The sequence below is a fragment of the Marmota marmota genome, unplaced genomic scaffold, assembly GCF_001458135.2.
Source record: "Marmota marmota marmota unplaced genomic scaffold, marMar, whole genome shotgun sequence".
Classification (NCBI taxonomy): Eukaryota; Metazoa; Chordata; class Mammalia; order Rodentia; family Sciuridae; genus Marmota; species Marmota marmota.
This window is the reverse complement of record NW_026000205.1, coordinates 1,628,393-1,646,706: the sequence shown is the minus strand read 5'-3', so window position 1 is coordinate 1,646,706 and position 18,314 is coordinate 1,628,393. Positions and strand designations below refer to the sequence as shown.

General features: G+C 50.5%; 2 protein-coding genes across 8 annotated transcripts in view; one reads left to right on the top strand and one right to left on the bottom strand.

Annotated features, from left to right (window-relative positions):
• Positions 1 to 124: 124 nt before the first annotated feature.
• Hrc (histidine rich calcium binding protein) lies at positions 125 to 3,936 on the bottom strand. Its single transcript, XM_015496569.2, has 6 exons — positions 1,967 to 3,936; positions 1,826 to 1,896; positions 1,218 to 1,289; positions 925 to 979; positions 454 to 490; positions 125 to 264 (listed from the first exon to the last, which is right to left on the bottom strand). Exons 1-6 carry the CDS (start codon positions 3,735 to 3,737, stop codon positions 228 to 230), a joined length of 2,043 nt encoding a protein of 680 aa, XP_015352055.1. The 5' UTR covers positions 3,738 to 3,936; the 3' UTR covers positions 125 to 227.
• A 1,229-nt stretch (positions 3,937 to 5,165) lies between these two features.
• The window catches only part of Trpm4 (transient receptor potential cation channel subfamily M member 4), a 34,027-nt gene continuing 20,878 nt past the window's right edge, over positions 5,166 to 18,314 (top strand). For 4 of the 7 annotated variants that reach the window (XR_007342988.1, XR_007342989.1, XR_007342990.1 and 1 more), the window contains exons 1-8: positions 5,166 to 5,323; positions 5,595 to 5,662; positions 11,579 to 11,753; positions 12,147 to 12,327; positions 12,476 to 12,639; positions 12,780 to 12,963; positions 17,793 to 17,854; positions 17,998 to 18,189. Coding sequence is in view for 4 of the 7 variants with exons in the window: in XM_015496568.2 (XP_015352054.1) it covers positions 5,300 to 5,323; positions 5,595 to 5,662; positions 11,579 to 11,753; positions 12,147 to 12,327; positions 12,476 to 12,639; positions 12,780 to 12,963; positions 17,793 to 17,854; positions 17,998 to 18,189 (1,050 nt within the window). In the remaining 3 variants the exon portion in view is untranslated. Of the gene's footprint in view, positions 5,324 to 5,594; positions 5,663 to 11,578; positions 11,754 to 12,146; positions 12,328 to 12,475; positions 12,640 to 12,779; positions 12,964 to 17,748; positions 17,855 to 17,997; positions 18,190 to 18,314 lie in introns of those variants that run through there. The other 3 variants (XM_048790559.1, XM_048790560.1, XM_048790561.1) reach the window with 3 other exon arrangements.

The following is an 18,314-nucleotide window of genomic DNA, read 5'->3' as shown; positions in this document are numbered from 1 at the left end:
GGGGGTCAGGACTTTAAGAAAAAAACTCCCTCGGAGGACCCAGAAGTCCAACCCCTTTCTCGCACAGGCTTACCCCCCCACCCACGTTCCCTGAAGCTCTGAGAATCGACCCCACGTCTGAAAATGAGGTTTCGGGGAGCACGTTTATTCAGAGAAATAAATATGGCTCGTGGTTAGGGGGTGGAGGGCAGGGGGAGGTCCATATGCGATGCAGCCGCGCGACCAGGTCAGCGTTCCGGAGTTTCCAGCATGTCTGCCAGGGCTCTGGAGAGGAGGACGCAGAGGTTAGATAGCCAGTGTCCAGAGCTCACGCCAGGACGCTTAGAGATCATTACCCTGCCCACTTCACCGACAAGGAAATGGAGCCCCAGGGTCATCCAGGAACTTAGAGTGGACAATGCTTCTCCAGACCGGGCCCTTAAAGTGCCCCCCACCCTTCACACACACACTTACTGATACAGGGAGGAGGAGAAGTAGTCGACGTAGCTTCCTGTGGGAAGCAGAGAGATGAGTCTAGAAGGGTACTCCACGAGTGATATTAGGGGGACACTCAGTGTAAGTGCGGGACTAGGGCTAGTTTTCCCCTACCCCTTTTCCCTAATTTCTGCCTCAAATTGAACTCCTACAGGGACTCCTTGGAAGGCCACGCCCCTTCTTGCTCCGGACCAGCTGATTCTCCACTAGCCCCTCCCCTTTGGCGTCTACTAGCTTTGACTTCGCCCACTCGCTTCTAGGCCGGCCCCTCAACCTTTACTCTTTCTTGGTGTCAGACCTGCTCCACCCACATGATCTGAGCCTTGGACACGCCTCCACACCTAGCTCCGCCCCATGAGCCTTCCAGGCTGGTCCCTCAGGTTTGGCTCCGCCTCCACCAGGTGGGCCAGGTCTCTTCCACAAGGTTTTCCCCGCCCCGACGGTGCTCACCTGGAGTGCACAGAGTTTCGCAGACTAGAGGGCAGAGATAGCAGAACTGGCAGTGCTGGGGGAGAGGCGGAGACAGGGAGAGAATGCCGTCAGGAAAGGGGCGTGGACAGGGGCCTGAGGCTAAGTGAAGGTTGAGGTTGCAGAGTTATAGGGAGGTATAGAGTGTGGTGTCATGGATGCACCAGGTGTTAGGGGTTGAGTCGGTCTGGAGTCAGAGGCCAGGATTTAGTCCTGGGTGTTCTCAGATGCTATTTGAGGCCTGGTGGAGCTTCGAGTGTGGGGAGAGGTCTCACCTGGCACTGGTCGCAGTGTTCTCCCATGTTCTCCTCACTGTCACAGTGACAGTTCTCACATTCAGTGCATCGCTGAGGACCAGAGGAGCCTGGTTAGATGGAAACCCTAACCCCACTTAGGAGACAACCGTCATCCACTCCTGCCTGTTGGACATTTCACAGACTCCTCACCTCACCCTCATGACCGCCAACACTGAGCTCAGTACCTTCCCCTAGGTTGCTCCCATCCTGCCCCTGGTTCCCTGTCTCAGGGAGGCCCCACATGACCTGGTCACTGTGGGCTGGTCCTGTGAGTGCTTTCTTCATCATCTCTCCCTACCCGCTCTCCCCATGGGCTGTCAGAACTCCCTCTTGTCTCTCCTGAGATGACTCTTGGCCATGGACCCTGGTCTCTGTCCTACACCCCTAGGTGCAGTTCATGCCTCACCTTCTCCTTTCTGAATCATTGCCTCCACTTCCTCCCCCAGCCTCCTGGCCTCCAGTCTGTCCTAGAAAAATCTTTTTTCACCTGGACCTGCCCTTGCTCAAAGCGCTCTCTTGGCACCCCAGGATCCCTGGGACAAATTCCGTGGGACAGGTTGGTGTGTAGATCTGGGTGGAGGACATACATTACAGAAGGTGCAGTAGCCACACAGGGACCCTGGTTGATAATTCCCATATTCCTGGGTGTCCTGCAGACCTGTGGGAACAGAAAGGCAGGGTGACTCAGCCTTATTCACTCCTCCCCACCCCCACCAGGGGCCACTCACCTGTGTCTTCACCACTCTCCTCCTCACTAGAGCCATCCCCAGCCACCTCCCTACTGGCCAGGGGGTTAGGGATGATGGTGAAGGGGAGCTCATCTTCCTCTAAGCCTTCCTCCTCCTCCTCCTCTTTTCTGTGATCTTGGCTCGGTGGGACCAGAAATTCAGCCCTCTCTTCCCTCCTGTCTTCTTGCTCCTCCTCATCTTCCTCCTCTTCTTCCTCCTGGCTCAGGCTGAGGCCATGACCTTCCTCTTCATCCTGCTGGTCTTCCTGGGCCAGGTGGTGGTGTTGGGCTTCTTCCACTCCCTGCTCAGAGCCTTCATCATCTCCCTCAGGGGAGCGGTCATCCTCTTCCTCTCCCGAGTCACTCTCCCTCCCAACCTGCATGTGCTCTAGGGAGTGATGACTAATCTCCTCTTGAATGGATCCTCTGTGACCATGATCAGTCCCTTCATCTTGGTGGTCTTGTTCCCTGTGGCTGGGGGCCTGGTGGCCAAGCTCGGCAGAGATGTCCTCATCTTCCTCCTTTGAGATGCCAGGGTGGTGATGGACAGGGACGTCTGTTTTATACTCCTCTGGGAAGTTCTCCTCCTCATCGCTCTTGTGGCCTTGGGGTTGGTGCCTTGCAACATGTTGGCTGAGCTTGTCTATGAACTCCTCCTCCTCTTCCTCTTCCTCATTCTTGTCCCCAAGGCCATGGTGGCCATGTCTAGGAAACTGGTGCCAATGCTCAGTGGACACATCCTCATCTTCATCTTCCTTGTCTCTGTGGCCTTGGTAGCCATGGTCAGTGACATGATGGTGGTGTCCATCTGAGACGTCCTCTTCTTCATTCCCGTGGCTTCGGTGCCTGTGGGTCTGGTGTCCATACTCAATAGAAACATCATCATCTTCTTCGTGATCTCCATGTCCATGGCTGGGGACATGAGGGTGGTGTTCATCTGAAATGTCCTCCTCCTCTTCATTCCCGTGGCCTCGGTGCCTGTGGGTCTGGTGTCCATACTCAGCAGAGACATCATCTTCATCATCTTCATCTTCTTCTTCTTCTTTGTGGCCTTGGTGCCCATGGTCAGGGACATGATGGTGGTATTCATCTGAGATGTCCTCCTCCTCCTCACTGCCATGGCCTCGGTGCCTGTGGCCCTGGTACCTATACTCAGAGGAGACTTCCTCCTCCCCTTCCTCCTCTTCTTCCTCTTCTCCTTCATCGTCGTCTCCCTCTCGAGGACCCCGGTGCACATGCCTGGGGCTGTGATGGTGATGCTCACTGGATACAATGTCATCCTCATCCTCATCTTCATCGCTGTGGCTCCTGTGGCTGGGGAAGTGGTTCTCATGCTCGGCTGAGTCCCCTTCGTCTTCCTCGTCATGGCCTCTGTGCCCGTGGGCTTGCTCAGCATGCTCTGTGAAGACCTCCTCTGAGACATGCCCATCTGCAAGCTCTTGGCCTTGGTACCTGTGGGCTCCGTGCTGGTGGCCATAATCCCTGGAGATATCTTTATCCTCCCCTCTCTGGTCACTATGACTGTGGAAATGACGTCCATTTTCTGTGGAAACATCCTCACTCTCATCTCGGTGGCCTCCGTGGCTGTAGATCTGGTGGCTAACCTCGGCCGATGTGTCCTCTGAGGGCCCTGCGACGTTTGCATTGTTGTTCCAGTTGCTGGGGCCCAGCCCAGCCCCTCTCAGCTGCTGGGTCATGGCAGGAGGGAGGAGCAGGCTGACCACTGTGGCGCAGAGGAGAGAAGTGTGCAGCCATGGCCCAGGGTGGCCCATGGGGACGTTTAGGCAGCAGGCTTTCTCCCAGGGCTGGCTCCAGCTGCCTCTGAGGCTGTGTGATCAAGGTTGGGGTCCTGTCCCCTTCTGGGTCTGACTCTTTCTCTGTGTCTCTCCTTCACTTTTTCTCTCTTGATCTCTGCCCGTTGCCTTTCTCTGCCCTGGACACCCCTCTGAGGCTGTCTCTGGAGTCCCAGACCCCCCTCTTGGGTCCTCCCTCCCCACTGCCCAGCCAATAGGGTCTCTCCCCTCCCCTCTCTGTGGCTAAATTTACTCTCAGCCTGAGTTATTCTGGGTCACTCCTGCCTGCCCCTCCTCTTCTGTTCCTCCAACCTGCTGGGGAGGGGCACTGGAGGGGTCTCTCCCTTGAGTGGGAGAGGAGACTGAGGGACTTGACCTTATAGTGCAAACAAACTCATGTTGGCAGCTGAGAAGATAAAGGCTAGACTTTCAGTGGGCCAAGCTGGGGAAGCCTAGAGCCATTGGGGGAGGGCAGGAGCAACATGTCAGAGGGAGAGACCTCTCAATGGAAGGGTTAGGGTGTAATTATGGCGAATTTCCAGCCAGAGGGGAATGCTTGGTAAGAAGGTGGATGCCACTAGCCAGGCCCTAGAATGATTTTTTGAAGGGGCCTGTCCCAAAGACACATACCCGTGACCTCCTGTCCCTGGAACTCAGATCTGAGGGTAGGGGACATCACCAGGCCAGGGCTATAAATACAGCTGAGAGGAGGGTGCGGGGGTCAGGTTACAAAGGCCCCAGCTGTCCCCATCAGCAAGAGCTGGCAGGAGATATGTAGCCCTGCCTGGATCTGTGTGTCCACAGTACCCACTCCTTACCTCCATGATTACCCTCACTCTTTGGTCTCCATCTCTCTTTTTGGGTTCCATCCTTCATTTCTGTCACATGCTCCCTCTCCATAGGTATTCCCCTTCTGTCCCCCCTCACTCTGGACTTCTGTCCCCCACCCAAGTCTTTGTTTCCCTCTCTTTCTGGGTCAAGAGCACACTACCCCAGTTCTTTATTCCCACTCCTTTATGATTCTCTGCCAACCATCCAAGTCTTTGTGTCTCATGCCACCCTCAATATGTCCCCTCTCCTTATCTTTCTCTCCATCTCTGTGTCCTTTTTCTGGGTCTCTAACCTCCCACCTCCTTCTCTTTGGGTCTGAGTCCCTCTCTTTGGGTCTCCATCCACCTCTCTCTGGGTCTCTACTTCCCTTGTGGCTCTGGTCAAAGTGTCCCCTCCTCATCTCCTGCATCCCTCTTTCTGAGCCCTCTCCTTCCTATGCACCTGTGGTCCTGATGCTCAGGTCCACTCCCTGTCTCTCACCCCACGCCCTCTATCGCGGACCTCTGCACCCCTGGGTGGCTGTCCCCCCCTTTGTCTCTGCATCGCAGCCTCGGCCGCCCTTTCCCCGCCTCCCGCTGACGTGTCTCGGGGACTCCCGCCCCAGGCTGGGCAGGGAAGTGGCGGATCCGGTTTGTGCAGGGCGGGCCTGGAAGGGCGTGGAGGGACTGTAGGGAGCCCGAAGGGCTCGGACGTTGCGTGGCCGCGGCAGCATGGTGGGCCCGGAGAAGGAGCAGGTACAGCGCCGGCCGGGCCGGGAGCGCGGAGCGGGGGCTCGGGCTCCTGGTGCCCAGAGACAGGCGCTGGAGACCCGGCTCCTGGGTCTGAGGGAGGGCCGGGGGTCCAGGATTCCGGGGACGGGCAGGAGGGCTGTGGGTGCAGACCCGCGAGTCTGGGGGAGGCCGCCCTGGGGTCCCGGGCTCGGGTGTGGGCGGTGGGGCGCCTGGAGGTGCCTCCGTGCCTCGGGACTGAACTGGGTTCCCGTCCCCTCCCTGTTCCGGTCTCCAGAGCTGGATCCCTAAGATCTTCAGGAAGAAGATCTGCACGACGTTCATAGTTGACCTCTCAGATTCCGGGTGAGCAGCCCGCGGGGACCGCCGGGGACCGCCCGGGAGCCTCGGGGCCCGCTGACCCCGCCCACCGCAGACAGGCCCCGCCCCTCCGCCGCGGGTCTTGGAGGCACAGCGGACCCCCAAGGGCATTCGCAGCTGGCGCTCTCCGGGGAGGTTTGGGAGGCTGTGTAGACACCTCAAGTCTCAGTTCCCCCTCAGGGTCCGTGTAAACGCTCCAGGGCTCCGTCCTGTTTCTTTCTTTCCCTGTGTTTCTTCTGTGTCTGTCTCTCTGTCACTTCGTCTCTTGACTATGTCTCTTTCAGTCATTCGTTCATTCATTCCTTGATCCATCCAGTAAACCCTCACTTGGCGTTCCCAAGATTAGAGGTGCTTTCAGCAAATCCCCCGGGCCTGCCGGCTTCAAATTTCACTTGAGACTCATCCTCTGTGACTTTGGGCAAGTCATTTCACCTCTCTGGGCCTTGCTTGTCATCTGGGCATAAAAACTACCCTCCCTCTTGGGATAATTGTGAGAATTAAGCAAGTTAATGCTGTGAGATTTCTGGAACAGTGCCCAACACCTAATAAGCATTGGAAAATATCTATAATTCCCTCCTGAAAGTAGCAATTGCCACAGTGTGTGGGTGCTGTGCTGGGTGTTGGGGACACTGCCTGAGCTAGACAGGGTGCTTGCTGCCCTGGAGGAGCTCCTGGTCTCCAGTGATGGTCCTTCAAGTGGGTCCATACTTTCTAGTTGTCCTCGGGACAGTCCTGGGGCATGGGAAACTTACACGTTCCCAAATTACTTGTTATGAACTGATTATCTCGGTGTGGTACAGCTTGCAAACTATAAATAAATGAATACATGCTCATGAGTGTGAGCGCTCGAAACGTTTTACTGGAGGGAGGTCTCGAGAAAATTTAGGAACCTTGAATCTGACAGCAGGTGGAAGACATAGAGGGTGATTCTTATAAGGCCAGGGGATGACAGCTGCCCAGGATGGGCCACTGGACTTGTGGGAGCCTAGAGGAGGTGTCTGGCTAGGACTAGGGAGGGGACAGCGTATCACTAATGATTTCTGGAGGAGGAGGGCCGTGAAGTGCATCTGAAGGAGAGCTGGTGTTGGACAGGCAAAGGTGGGCTTGAGAGAGGCATGTGGAAAGGCATTCTGAGAGAGGAACAGCATGGGAAAAGTCCCCCCAGTGATGGTGTAGTGTGGCTTGAAATGGAGCCAAGGTCAGAGTGCAAGGAGTGTCCTCATCAGAGAGGAGGCTGCAGAGGAGGGTGGTGCTAGAACTCACTGGGCCTTAGAGGGCACCCTGACTGGCTGGGACCTTGTCCTCTGTGCCCTACATCAAGTAGAGGGGTGGGGTCCACTCTTGTGTGATGACTATGTGAGGATAAGTAGGAGGAGGCTGCGTCAAGAGTCTGAGAGAGGGAGAGAGGAAAGGCCGGAACCAGGTTGCCCTGCAGGGCACAGAGAGGAGCGGGTGGGGCAGGAGGTGGAGCCTGGGGACCAATGGATTTGGGGAGGATGGCTGCTAAACCAAGCAGTCTAGTGATTTGGACACAGGGGGTCATCCTCAAGATGGGGAACCCAGGAGGATGAGAGGTTTGGGCAGTGTGGCCTCTGTGGGCGAGGGGAATGCAGAGACCCAGGGCTGGGACTCAGGAGAAGGTTTGGACTCACAGAAGGATCTGAGAAGTCCTAGCTCTTGATGGTAATTGACACCATGGAAATAGGTGACATGTCACATGGTTTTAAAAAAATGTAAAAAGGGGCTGGGGGGCTGAGGCTGAGGCTCAGTGGTAGCGCACTTGCCTGGCATGTGTGAGGCACTGGGTTTGATTCTCAGAACCGCTTATAAATAAATAAAATAAAGATCTATCAATATCTCCCTCTCTCTCTCTCTCTCTCTCTCTCTCTCTATATATATATATNATATATATATATATATATATATATATATATATATATATATATATATATATATATAAAGGGGGGCATACTCAGTGGTAGGGTGCTTGCCTAGAATGCATGAGGCCCTGAGTTTGATCCCCAGTATGTAAAGTAAATAAATAAATAAAGTCAGGGTGGGGGTTGCCAATTAGTGGTTCCATGGCCATTGGTTTTTCTTTTGCATGGGAGTTTAAAAACCTGTGTCTGGGTTGGGAGTACACAGCTCAGTGGTAGAGTGTGTGCTTAGCTTGAACGAGGCCCTGGGTTCCATCCCCAGCAAGCAAATAAAAAACAAAACCCCAAAAATAATACAACAACAAAAAAAACAACCAAAACCCAACACTCTGTCTCTGAATGTCCAAGACAAACATGCTGCTTCAAATTCCCACTGCCTCTAGCACATTCATTTCTAACAAAGCTTCTTTCTATTGACTTACTTGCCTGGCTCCTGTGAGCATCAAATTTGAGACCAGCGTGGCCTTTGCTCTGGGGAAACGCTTGCACTCAGGGGGATAAAGAGAGGCCACAGATGAGGCTGGGACAGAGCAGCAGGGGACAGAAAGGATGGGAGTCAGGGACTCTGCCAAAGTAAAGGTTTTTCAGAACCAGAGTCTTTCAACTGTGGCCAGAGCCACCTGACACTGCAGTCAGATGAGACCTGAATAGGGGCCATTGTGTCAGCAGCCACACTCAGGTAGAGGCGAGGCTGGCAGAGGGGATATCTACTAGCACTGTCCACCAGAGCTTTCTGAGGTAGCAGAAATATGAATTTTGGTCTAGGACACCAGCCTGACTCTGGGTTCCCAACAAACCGGGTCTAGCCACTTGCACCAAAAATCAAACAGAAAAAGTAATGGTGAAAAGCTGGAAAGGAACTTTAGTCAATATGGCGGGCCATATGGGGGAGGCAGGTGAGACCAAGAGACTCAGTCATGTTTTGGAGACACTGATGTGAGCTTTAGGTTTAAACAGAGGAAGAACTAGGGTGGAGGGGGAGCCTAATTAAACAGTCCTGGTCAAACTATTGTCTGGTTGATCATTATCTCAGAGCTGGTTCTGCAAGGTGACTCCAGCTGGAGATTAAGGGGCAATCAGTTCCCAGGAAATTATTGCTCCTGCTTAAGAGGGGCCATCTCAGTACCTGTCAGGGGGTAATTGCTCCCACTTACAGGGGTGATCTCATCATGGGACGATCTGTGTGGGAGTTTCTGCTGTCCTGGAATCCAAGGTGATTGTAGGGTTAGGGCAATGACTGGGGACTTCTAGGTGCTCCTCCAGGTCTGGAATAGGACCTTGTGAAAGCTGGCAGTTGAATGTCCCTGCAAATCTTCAGAATACCTAGTTACTCTTATCTTGGTGTTGTCTGTCTTGAAGGGAAATGAGACAGGTTAGGTACATTTAGGACTAATAGACCTTGTATTGCCAGACAATCCTTAAGTGATTAACGTGTCTACATGCAGAGCTAAGCCGGAATCCAACCCAAAGTTTACGTAATCAAGAGACAGATACAAAAAGCCAAGCTTCATCCTGCTTTTAGTTACCCATTGGACATCTGCAGGCTCCAGTGAAGAGTTAGTGCCTTTGGCAAGAGCAGCTTCTAATTTCCTGTAGAAATGTTCTCTGTCCACATCCAATATGGCAGCCACTGGCCGCATGGGAACACTTGAAATTTGGCTGGTGCAACTGGGGCACTGAAGTTTTGCTTTGATCTAATTTTAGTTTATTAGACTATAAGGAGTTCATGAATGGAAAGAACCCCATGTGGATAGGGCTACTGCATTAGACAGTGTGGGCTCTGGAACATTCCTTGCTCATGGGAAGCAGCTGGAGAGCAACAAGGGGTTCCAAGGAGGAGGTTCAGATAACTGAGGCCTGAAAGGTTGCTGGGGTTAGACTCAGAGGAGTGGAGACATAAGTTCTCCATGGCAGCAGCGGGCTTGGGGTTTTGTGTTCCTGTGTCCTGTGCATGGATCTCTTTTCCTTGGCCCTTCTTCTTCTTCTTCTTTTTTTTTTTTTTTGTTTTTGTTTTTGTTTTTTTAGTTTATTGATTTTATTTTTTTTTAAATACATGACAGTGGAATGCATTACAGTTCTTATTATACATATAGAGCACGATTTTTCCTATCTTTGAACATAGAGTATGTTCACACCAATCCATGCCTTTATACATGTACTTTTTTTGCATTACAATTCTTATTACACATATGTACCACAATTTTTCATATCTGTTTATATATAAAGTAGGTTGATACCCAATTTGAGTCTTCACACATGTACTTTGGATAATGATGTCCGTCACATTCCGCTGCCCTTGCTAATCCCCTGCCCCTCCCTTTCCCTCCCACCCCCTGCCCTATCTAGAATTCATCTGTTCCTCCCATGCTCTCCCTCCCTACCCCACTAAGAGTCAGCCTCCTTATGTCAGAGAAAACATTTAGCATTTGTGTTTTTGGGGATTGGCTAACTTCACTTAGCATTATCTTCTCCAGCTCCATCCATTTACTGCAAATGCCATGATTTTATTCTCTTTTAATGCTGAGTAATATTCCATTGTGTATATATGCCACATTTTTTTTTTATCCATTCATCCACTGAGGGGCATCTAGGTTGGCTCCGCAGTTTAGCTATTGTGAATTGAGCTGCTATAAACATTGATGGGGCTGTGTCCCTGTAGTATGCTGTTTTTTAGTCCTTTGGGTATAGACCGAGGAGAGGGATAGCTGGGTCAAATCGTGGTTCCATTCCCAGATTTCCAAGGAATCTCCATACTGCTTCCCATATTGGCTGCACCTTGGCCCTTCTTTTTAGTGTCTCCACTGCTTCTGCCAAATCCACATGCCACCTGAATTAGCATTTTTGTAAACTTGGTCCTCACATTGGCTCACTGGACTCAGGCAAATGCAGGTTCCCCGGCTCTCTGAATTCCTTCTGAATCAAGGAGATTTAGAAACATTTTTGCCTGAATCCCCTGTTCCCCAACTCTCGGCTCCTCGCTCTTTGAAACTCGGATGCCAATCACAGCAGCAAAGGAGGATTGTAATTTATTTAGGGAGAAAAAAATTTTATATATGGTGACCATACATGGAAATCTAGTTCCATTTGTCACACAGAGAGAGAAAGAAGCTACAGAGGCCAGATACAATGAACAGCAAATAAAGGCATTTACCTCTGGCTGGGTGCTATTGCCAGCCCCACGTTCTGGGCCCAAGGCCTGCTTTCCTCATTAAAAACAAGGAGTACCAAAGGGTTAGGCATGAAAGATATTCAGGCCCCCAGCTGAGCCCCTCTCCTTGACTGTAGTCAGAAAAAGGAATGACTTTCTCACTGTGTTATTCAAGGTTATTTAAAGCTGTGTGTGAAGTTCACGCAGCCTCGTCTCCAACTGGGACCGGTATGCAATTCTCATTTCAGGAAACATTGCGTTATTTCTTTGGCTCCTTATAGTTCTATGGAGTAGGCTGTGCTATTATTGTCTTTTCATTTGAGGAGGAAATTTAGGCTCAGAGAAGTGAAGCCACCTGCCCAAAGTCACACAGCTGCCTCAGCCTCGAGCACATGAGCTTGTTTCTGAATTACTCTCTGGATTTTTCTATTTAAAAAAAAAATTTCTTCTTCTTTTTCAAATTTTCCTTTTCATGGTGAATGTCATCCGTTTGGACTGGTGGCTGGTATTCCCACTGATGGATGCCTTTGCTTTTCCCTTCTGGCCCTCCGGGTCACAGTGAGAGTAGGGCCCTGTCAACCTCCCTACTTGGGTTTACTTGTGGCTTCCTTCTGGTGGGGAGAGATGACTGTCCCTGCCTTAGTCTCTCACTCAGGCGGTTGGAGACAGTGCCAGGGTCAGTGTGGATTCTGACCGCCTCTGGGGACACAGGTCAATACGGACAGCCCCACCCCCCCTGCAGAAATCTGGACACGTCTGCAGGGTGCTGGGGTCCGGGGGATTCCTTGGGTTCACGCTCCACCTTCACATCCCCAGAGGGACCTTATGCCAGTGTGGGCGTCCTCGGAGTGCCCACCCCTCAGTGGCTGTGGAGGATGCATTTGGTGCAGCCGTGGTGACTGTGTGGGACAGTGACGTGCACACCACAGAGAAGCCCACTGACGCCTATGGGGACCTGGACTTCCAGGGCGCCGGTCGCAGGACTAGCAACGTGAGGCCTGCATGCCTGGGCGGGGCGGGGGCTGAGCCTGCCTGGGGGGCCCCCCCCCGGCCAGGTCTGGGCTGCCCAAGCTGAAGGCTGCGTCTCCACTGGCCCGTCTCCACTGGCCCGTCCCTGGCCCTTTCTCCACCTCTGTCCCCTGGTGCTGAGACTCTGTCCTCTGTCTCTGGGTGTCGGTTCCTCTCTCTTTGGGTCTCTGTCCTCCTTTGTCTCTGAGTTTCTGTCCTCTGTCTCTGGGTCTCTGTCCTCTGTCTCTGGGTCTCTGTCCTGTGTCTCTGGGTCTTGGTCCCTCCCTCTTTGGGTCTCCATCCTTGTCTTTCTGGGTGTCTGTCCTCCTCTGTCTCTGTCACCTTCCCCATGTCCCTTCCTCCTGTGTGTCCACAGTTCCTCCGGCTCTCTGACCGTACGGATCCGGCGACAGTCTATAGCCTGGTCACGCGGGCGTGGGGCTTTCAAGCTCCGAACCTGGTGGTGTCAGTGCTGGGGGGTTCCAGTGGCCCTGTCCTCCAGACCTGGCTGCAGGATCTGCTGCGACGTGGCCTGGTCCGGGCTGCCCAGAGCACAGGTGACCAAGGGTGGGCGGGCCGTGTCTCCAGGGCATGGGCCCACTGCCTTCTCCGGGCCTCTCTGGATTCTGCCCACCTCCAATTTTTATGTGACCCTGTCACATGCTGTTTTCCTCCCTGTCTCTACATGTCTTTCCCTGTGTGTAGGGGCCTGGATTGTCACTGGGGGGCTGCACACAGGCATTGGCCGGCATGTTGGTGTGGCTGTGCGGGACCACCAGACGGCCAGCACGGGAGGCACCAACGTGGTGGCCATGGGAGTGGCCCCCTGGGGTGTGGTTCGAAATAGAGACACCCTCACCAACCCCAAGGTACAGCCCTGGGTCCTAAAAAAGGTGGAGGGCTTGGGGCTTGGACCCTGATGCTGAAGAGCCGTGGCCCTGGGTCACGAGGGCACGGGGTGGTGCTGTCCCCCCAGAAAGGCTCACTGGTCTGGCTATTTGTCCCCCAGGGCTCGTTCCCTGCAAAGTACCGGTGGCACGGTGACCCTGAAGATGGGATCGAGTTTCCCCTGGACTACAATTACTCGGCCTTCTTCCTGGTGGACGATGGTACCCACGGTCGCCTGGGCGGGGAGGACCGCTTCCGCCTGCGGTTTGAGACCTACGTGTCGCAGCAGAAGACCGGGGTGGGAGGTGAGTGACTTTTTGGACCTGTGACCCCATGGCCAATGCTCAGGATCCCGGTGATCAAAATCTGGGGCGGGCTGGGGCTGTGGTTCAGCAGCAGAGCGCTTGCCTAGCACGTGCGAGGCCCTGGGTTCCATCCTCAGCCCCACATAAAAATAAATAAATAAAATAAAGGTACTGTGTCCAACTACAAGTAAAAAATAAACATCAAAAAAATCTTGCTGGGTGTGGTGGCACTTATCTTTAATCTCAATAACTCAGGAGGCTGAGGCAGGAGGATGGAAAGTTTGGGGCCAGCCTCAGCAATTTAGTGGAACCTTGCTCAAAATAAAAAAAATACAAAGGGTTGGGGGTGTGGAGGCTGTGGTAGAGGCCTCTGGGTTCAATCCCCAGTGTAGGATGGGAGAGGAAGGAAGGGAAGAGAAAAGCAGACTTTTATCAGCCCCCATTTTTTTCTCTTGTCTCCCTCAAGGGTCATCACCAGCCCCATACTCATAGCAGACAGTCACGGGGACCCACCCCAGGCCCTTGTGCCTGTTGGGCAAGTGCTTTACCACTGAGCCACACTTCCAGGCCCAAGGGAGTATTTTTTTTTTTTTAAACTGAGTGATGATGAGCTCATGACATACCCATGTTGATGGGATGCAGGAAAAGCAGCATTTAGAGTGAAATTCATAGCTTTAAATGCATATGTTGAAAAGAGAAAAGGCTGAAAATCAGTGATCTAAGCTTCCAAATTAGAAAAACAAACATAAACCTCTTTTCCCCCAGAACCAGAATAGCAGCTCCAATCCCAGGAAGCTAGGAAATAATAAACTGAAGGGCAGGAATTAATAAAATAGCAACCCATGTATAGTGGAGAAAAATCAACAAAATGAATGAAACAGCAAGACCTTGGTAAACTTGTTTGGGTGTGCATTGGTGCTGGGGTAGGACCTGGGTCTCTCTCATGCTGGGCCAGAGCTCTACTGCTTAGCTGCATCCCAGCCCCAATTAACTTGATTTTTTTGTGTGTGGTGCTGGGCATTGAACCCAGGACCTTATGCACGTGAGGCAAGCACTCTCCCAACTGACCTGTATCCCAGCCCCTTAACTTAATTCTTAAAATATCTCTCTGTACTCAATATTAACCTTACTTTTTAAGTTAGCATATGGTAGTAAAAGTGATTTTGTTGGGTGGCATTTTATGAATGTTAGTAGGTGAATGGAGCCATGTATCCTTGACCACAAAGGGAACACAGACCGGTTCTGTTACCACGAAGGAATTCCGTTTGTATGTCTAACCCAGGCGACCACGTTGTGTTCTCCATCACTATGGTTTTGTCTTTGTGAGGAGCGCATATAAATGGAGGACAGGTTTAGGAACCCTTATTGGAAATACTTGGGACTCACAATGTTTCCAGCTTTGGAGATTTTCAGATTTTGGAATATTTGCATAGATTTTTTTTCTGGTAGAACAACGCCAAACAGAAAATTTTGAAATCCAAAATGATCCATGATTCAAACCTTTTTGAGCATGATGGAATCACTCACAATGTTTCAGATTTTGGAACATTTAGGTTTCAGACTTCTGGATGAGGGGTATTCAGCCTGTAATGTGATATGTGACCTTTTGGTACTGGTTGTCTTTACTTAAGATAAGGTCTGAAGGCAACTTTAGTATGTGCCTGGAGAAACAAATCAAACCATAAAAAGGTGTATAAAGAAAAAAATTAACATACTATGTAACCTTTTGGTACTGGCTTTGTTTACTCAATGTAAGGTATTATGGCAACTTTAATGTGCTCATGGAAACAAATCAGAAAAAGGCCTATAAAGGGCTGGGGTTGTGGCTCAGTGGCAGAGCGCTTGCCTACTTGTGTGAGGCACTGGATTGGATTTTTAGCACCACATATAAATTAATAAAATAAAGGTCCAATGACAACTAAAAAAATTTTTAAAAAGGCATATAAAGAAATAATTAATTATCTTCCTCTCCCAGGTCCCCCTCTCCCTACACTGGGGGTAATCAGTGTTCTGTAGTTTGGAGTTGACCCTTTTGTAACTTTCTCTGTTATAAAATTCTATGCCATTATATTTCCATCTGTATGGTATTTCTTTCTTGTTCTTTGTGTTTGTGTGTGTGTGGGGGGGAGTACTGGGGATTGAATCCAGGGACACTTTACCCCTAAGCTACACCCCAGAACTTTTTATTTTTCTTATTTTTAGACAGGGTCTCACTAAATTGCTGAGGCTGGCTTGGCATTTAACAATCTTCCTGCCGAGCATCATGGCACATGCCTGTAATGCCAGTGGCTCAGGAGGCTGAGGCAGGAGGATCACAAATTCAAAGCCAGCCTTTGCAAGTTAGTGAGGCCCTAAGCAACTCAGTAAGATCTATCTCAAAATAAAAAGATAAAAAGGGCTGGGATGTGGCTTTGTGGTTAAATTCCCCTGGGTTCTGCCTCAGCCTCCTGTGTCCCTGGGATTACGGGCATGTTCTGCACCAGGCTTTCAAGAACATCCTTTTTTGGTGGGGGGGCGGGACTGGGGATTGAACTCAGGGGCACTCAGCCACTGAGCCACATCCCCAGCCCTATTTTGTATTTTATTAGAGACAGGGTCTCACTGAGTTGCTTAGTACCTTGCTTTTGCTGAGGCTGGCTTTGAACTTGTGATCCCCCTGCCTCAGCGTTCTGAGCTGCTGGGATTACATGTGAGCACCACTGCACCCAGCCCTCGTGAGCATTCTTTAGGTCCAAATTTCTCCATCTTGCTGCTTCTTCTAATAATTGATGATATTCCTTAGTAAGGATGTGTCATCTATTTTTTTCAAAAAATTTTCAGTTGTCAGATACTTAAGGTTTTACTAGTGTTAGGCACTAAGAATAATGCTGGAGAAATCTTTAAATGGACAACCTTACATAGGGGTGTTTTAGATTCAAGTGGGATTGCCGGGTGTGGATTTTAATAGATAGATATTACCGGGGGACTAAAAATTTGTAGCAATTTTCACTCTCATCCACAGTGCATGAGGGGGCTGGAGTTGTAGCTCAGCGGTAGAGCCCTTGCGTAGAAAGTCTGAGGCCCTGGGTTTGACTCTCAGCACCGCATGAAAATAGATAAAATAAAGGTCCATTGACAACTATATATATGTAATTCCTCCTTTCCCAGCAGAACTGGGAAGCCATGGTTACACACTGACTTCTTTTATGTGAGAGCCTCTTCCTTCCCACCCCTCTGTCTCTTCTTATGCTTAAACTGTGTTTTGATTAGAGCGGTTTAAAGATGTTTTAATGCTGTAGATGTTAGGAAAGTTCCTCCTGACTGTCCTTTCTCAAACATTTATGCTGGGTGCAGTGGTGCACACCAGTAATTCCAGTGACTAGGGAGGCTGAGGCAGGAGGATTGCAGGTTTGAGGCCAGCCTCAGCAATATAGTGAGACTCTAAGCTATACAGCGAGACCTTGCCTCAAAATTAAAAACAAAAAGGGTTGGCGTGTAGCTCAGTGGTAAAATATCCCTGGGTTCAATCTCTAGTACCCTTCAAATCCTGTTCTGTTTATAAAAGGGTAAACACCTCCACACTTCCCCTAAGCCACCCCCTACTTTCCCCAAACCTCAATGAATTTATGTGTTAATTTATAACAGGTTAAATTGATGTTAGTTTTTTTTCATTTATTCAGGTTTTGTCCTTAAATAAGATTTATAAATTTCCTCATAACAATTCTGTACTTCTTTGGATGAAATAATTCCCAGATATATTATAGTTTTTATCAGAACAAAATATAGATTATAAATAAATTGAAGAAGTTTTTTTGTGTGAATCTTTTGTATCAATCTTACCAGATTCTTATTAATATATTTTTTTTAGCTGTTGATGTACCTTTATTTTTTTTATTTATATGTGGCGCTGAGAATCAAATCCAGTGCCTCACACATACTAGGCAAGTGCTGGTACCACTGAGCCACAACCCCAAACCCAATATTTTTTAATTTTTATTTTTTGGTAGAGTCTTCCAAGTTTTTAAGGACATAAACCATATTTTCTTCAAATAGATAAACTCTGTCTCTTCCAGCTTTAAGAAAAAAATACCAGTTTTGATTTCAGTCATTTCACTTTCTTTTCTTTCTTCTTATTTTTTTTTCTTTTTGGCACTGGGGATTGAACCCAGGGATGCTTTACATGCTCAGTCATTTTTAATTTGTCAACTCAGTGACAAGTTCTCACTGAGTTGCTTAAGGCCTTGCTAAATTGCTGAGGCTGGCCTCCTACTTTCGATCCTCCTGCCTCGGCCTCCCTAATTGCTGGGATTATGGGCAATATTACCACTCCCAGCTAGTTATTTCATTTTATTACATCATTATATCAGTTCAGAACTCCAGGATGAGGGAGTATGAGTGATGGTAATACAGACTAGTTTATTATTTAATGAGAAGAGAGTCAGTATAAAACCATTGCACGAAATTGCTATTGGACTTTGATTAGTATCTTTATTGTGTTTCAGTAGTCCTCTGTATTTGTGTTTCCTTCATTTTCTACTTGAACTCTCACCTCATCTGGTTTCTGAGTGGTTAATCAACTATAAGATTGACTCATACAAGAGATATCTGGGTCATTCAGGGGCCCAGGAGTCCAGTTCCCAAGCCTCTCCTTCCCTGGGAATTTAAGCATTACTGTCTTCAAAATCTGGCCTCTCCCCAAAGTGCGAAGAGAAGTGTCGATTCCCATGAGCCCCAGACACAAGGCTGGGAAGAGGCTGATGTTTGCCTCAGGGGATCCTGGGAAATGTGGTTCTCCCCCCTCCTCAGCAAAGGTAGATGGGAAGTCACCAAGCCTGGCTCTCCTCTCCCAGGGACTGGAATCGACATCCCTGTGCTCCTCCTCCTCATCGATGGTGATGAGAAGATGCTGAAGGTACAGTGCACTGGCTAAGGCGGAGGGGAGTTAGGGGCCACGGCTCTTGGGGCCTGAGTCTTAGGGAAGGAGGGACTGGACATCTGGACCCAGGTCCGGTGAACATCCTGCCTTCCCTGACCCGCTGTCCCGGTGTCCTCTAGCGGATTGAGGATGCCACCGAGGCTCAGCTCCCCTGCCTCTTGGTGGCTGGCTCTGGGGGTGCTGCTGACTGCCTGGCAGAGACCCTGGAAGACACCCTGGCTCCAGGGAGTGGGGGAGTCAGGAGAGGTGAAGCCCACGATCGGATTAAGCGTTTCTTCCCCAAAGGGGACCCTGAGGTCCTCCACGCCCAGGTATGACCTGGGGATCTTGAGATGGGAGGGGCCTCAAACCTGCAATCCTCCTGCCTCAGCCTCCCTAGTCACTGGAATTACTGGTGTGCACCACTGCACCCTAGTAGTCCCGGGGGGGGGGGGGA

Excerpts from the sequence above, each read along its gene's own strand:
- Hrc (XM_015496569.2), bottom strand. The coding sequence starts at position 3,737 with ATGGGCCACCCTGGGCCATGGCTGCACACTTCTCTCCTCTGCGCCACA. Across the intron at positions 1,897-1,966 it reads GGAGAGTGGTGAAGACACAG|GTCTGCAGGACACCCAGGAA; the intron begins GTGAGTGGCCCC and ends CTGTTCCCACAG. Across the intron at positions 980-1,217 it reads AACACTGCGACCAGTGCCAG|CACTGCCAGTTCTGCTATCT; the intron begins GTGAGACCTCTC and ends CCTCTCCCCCAG.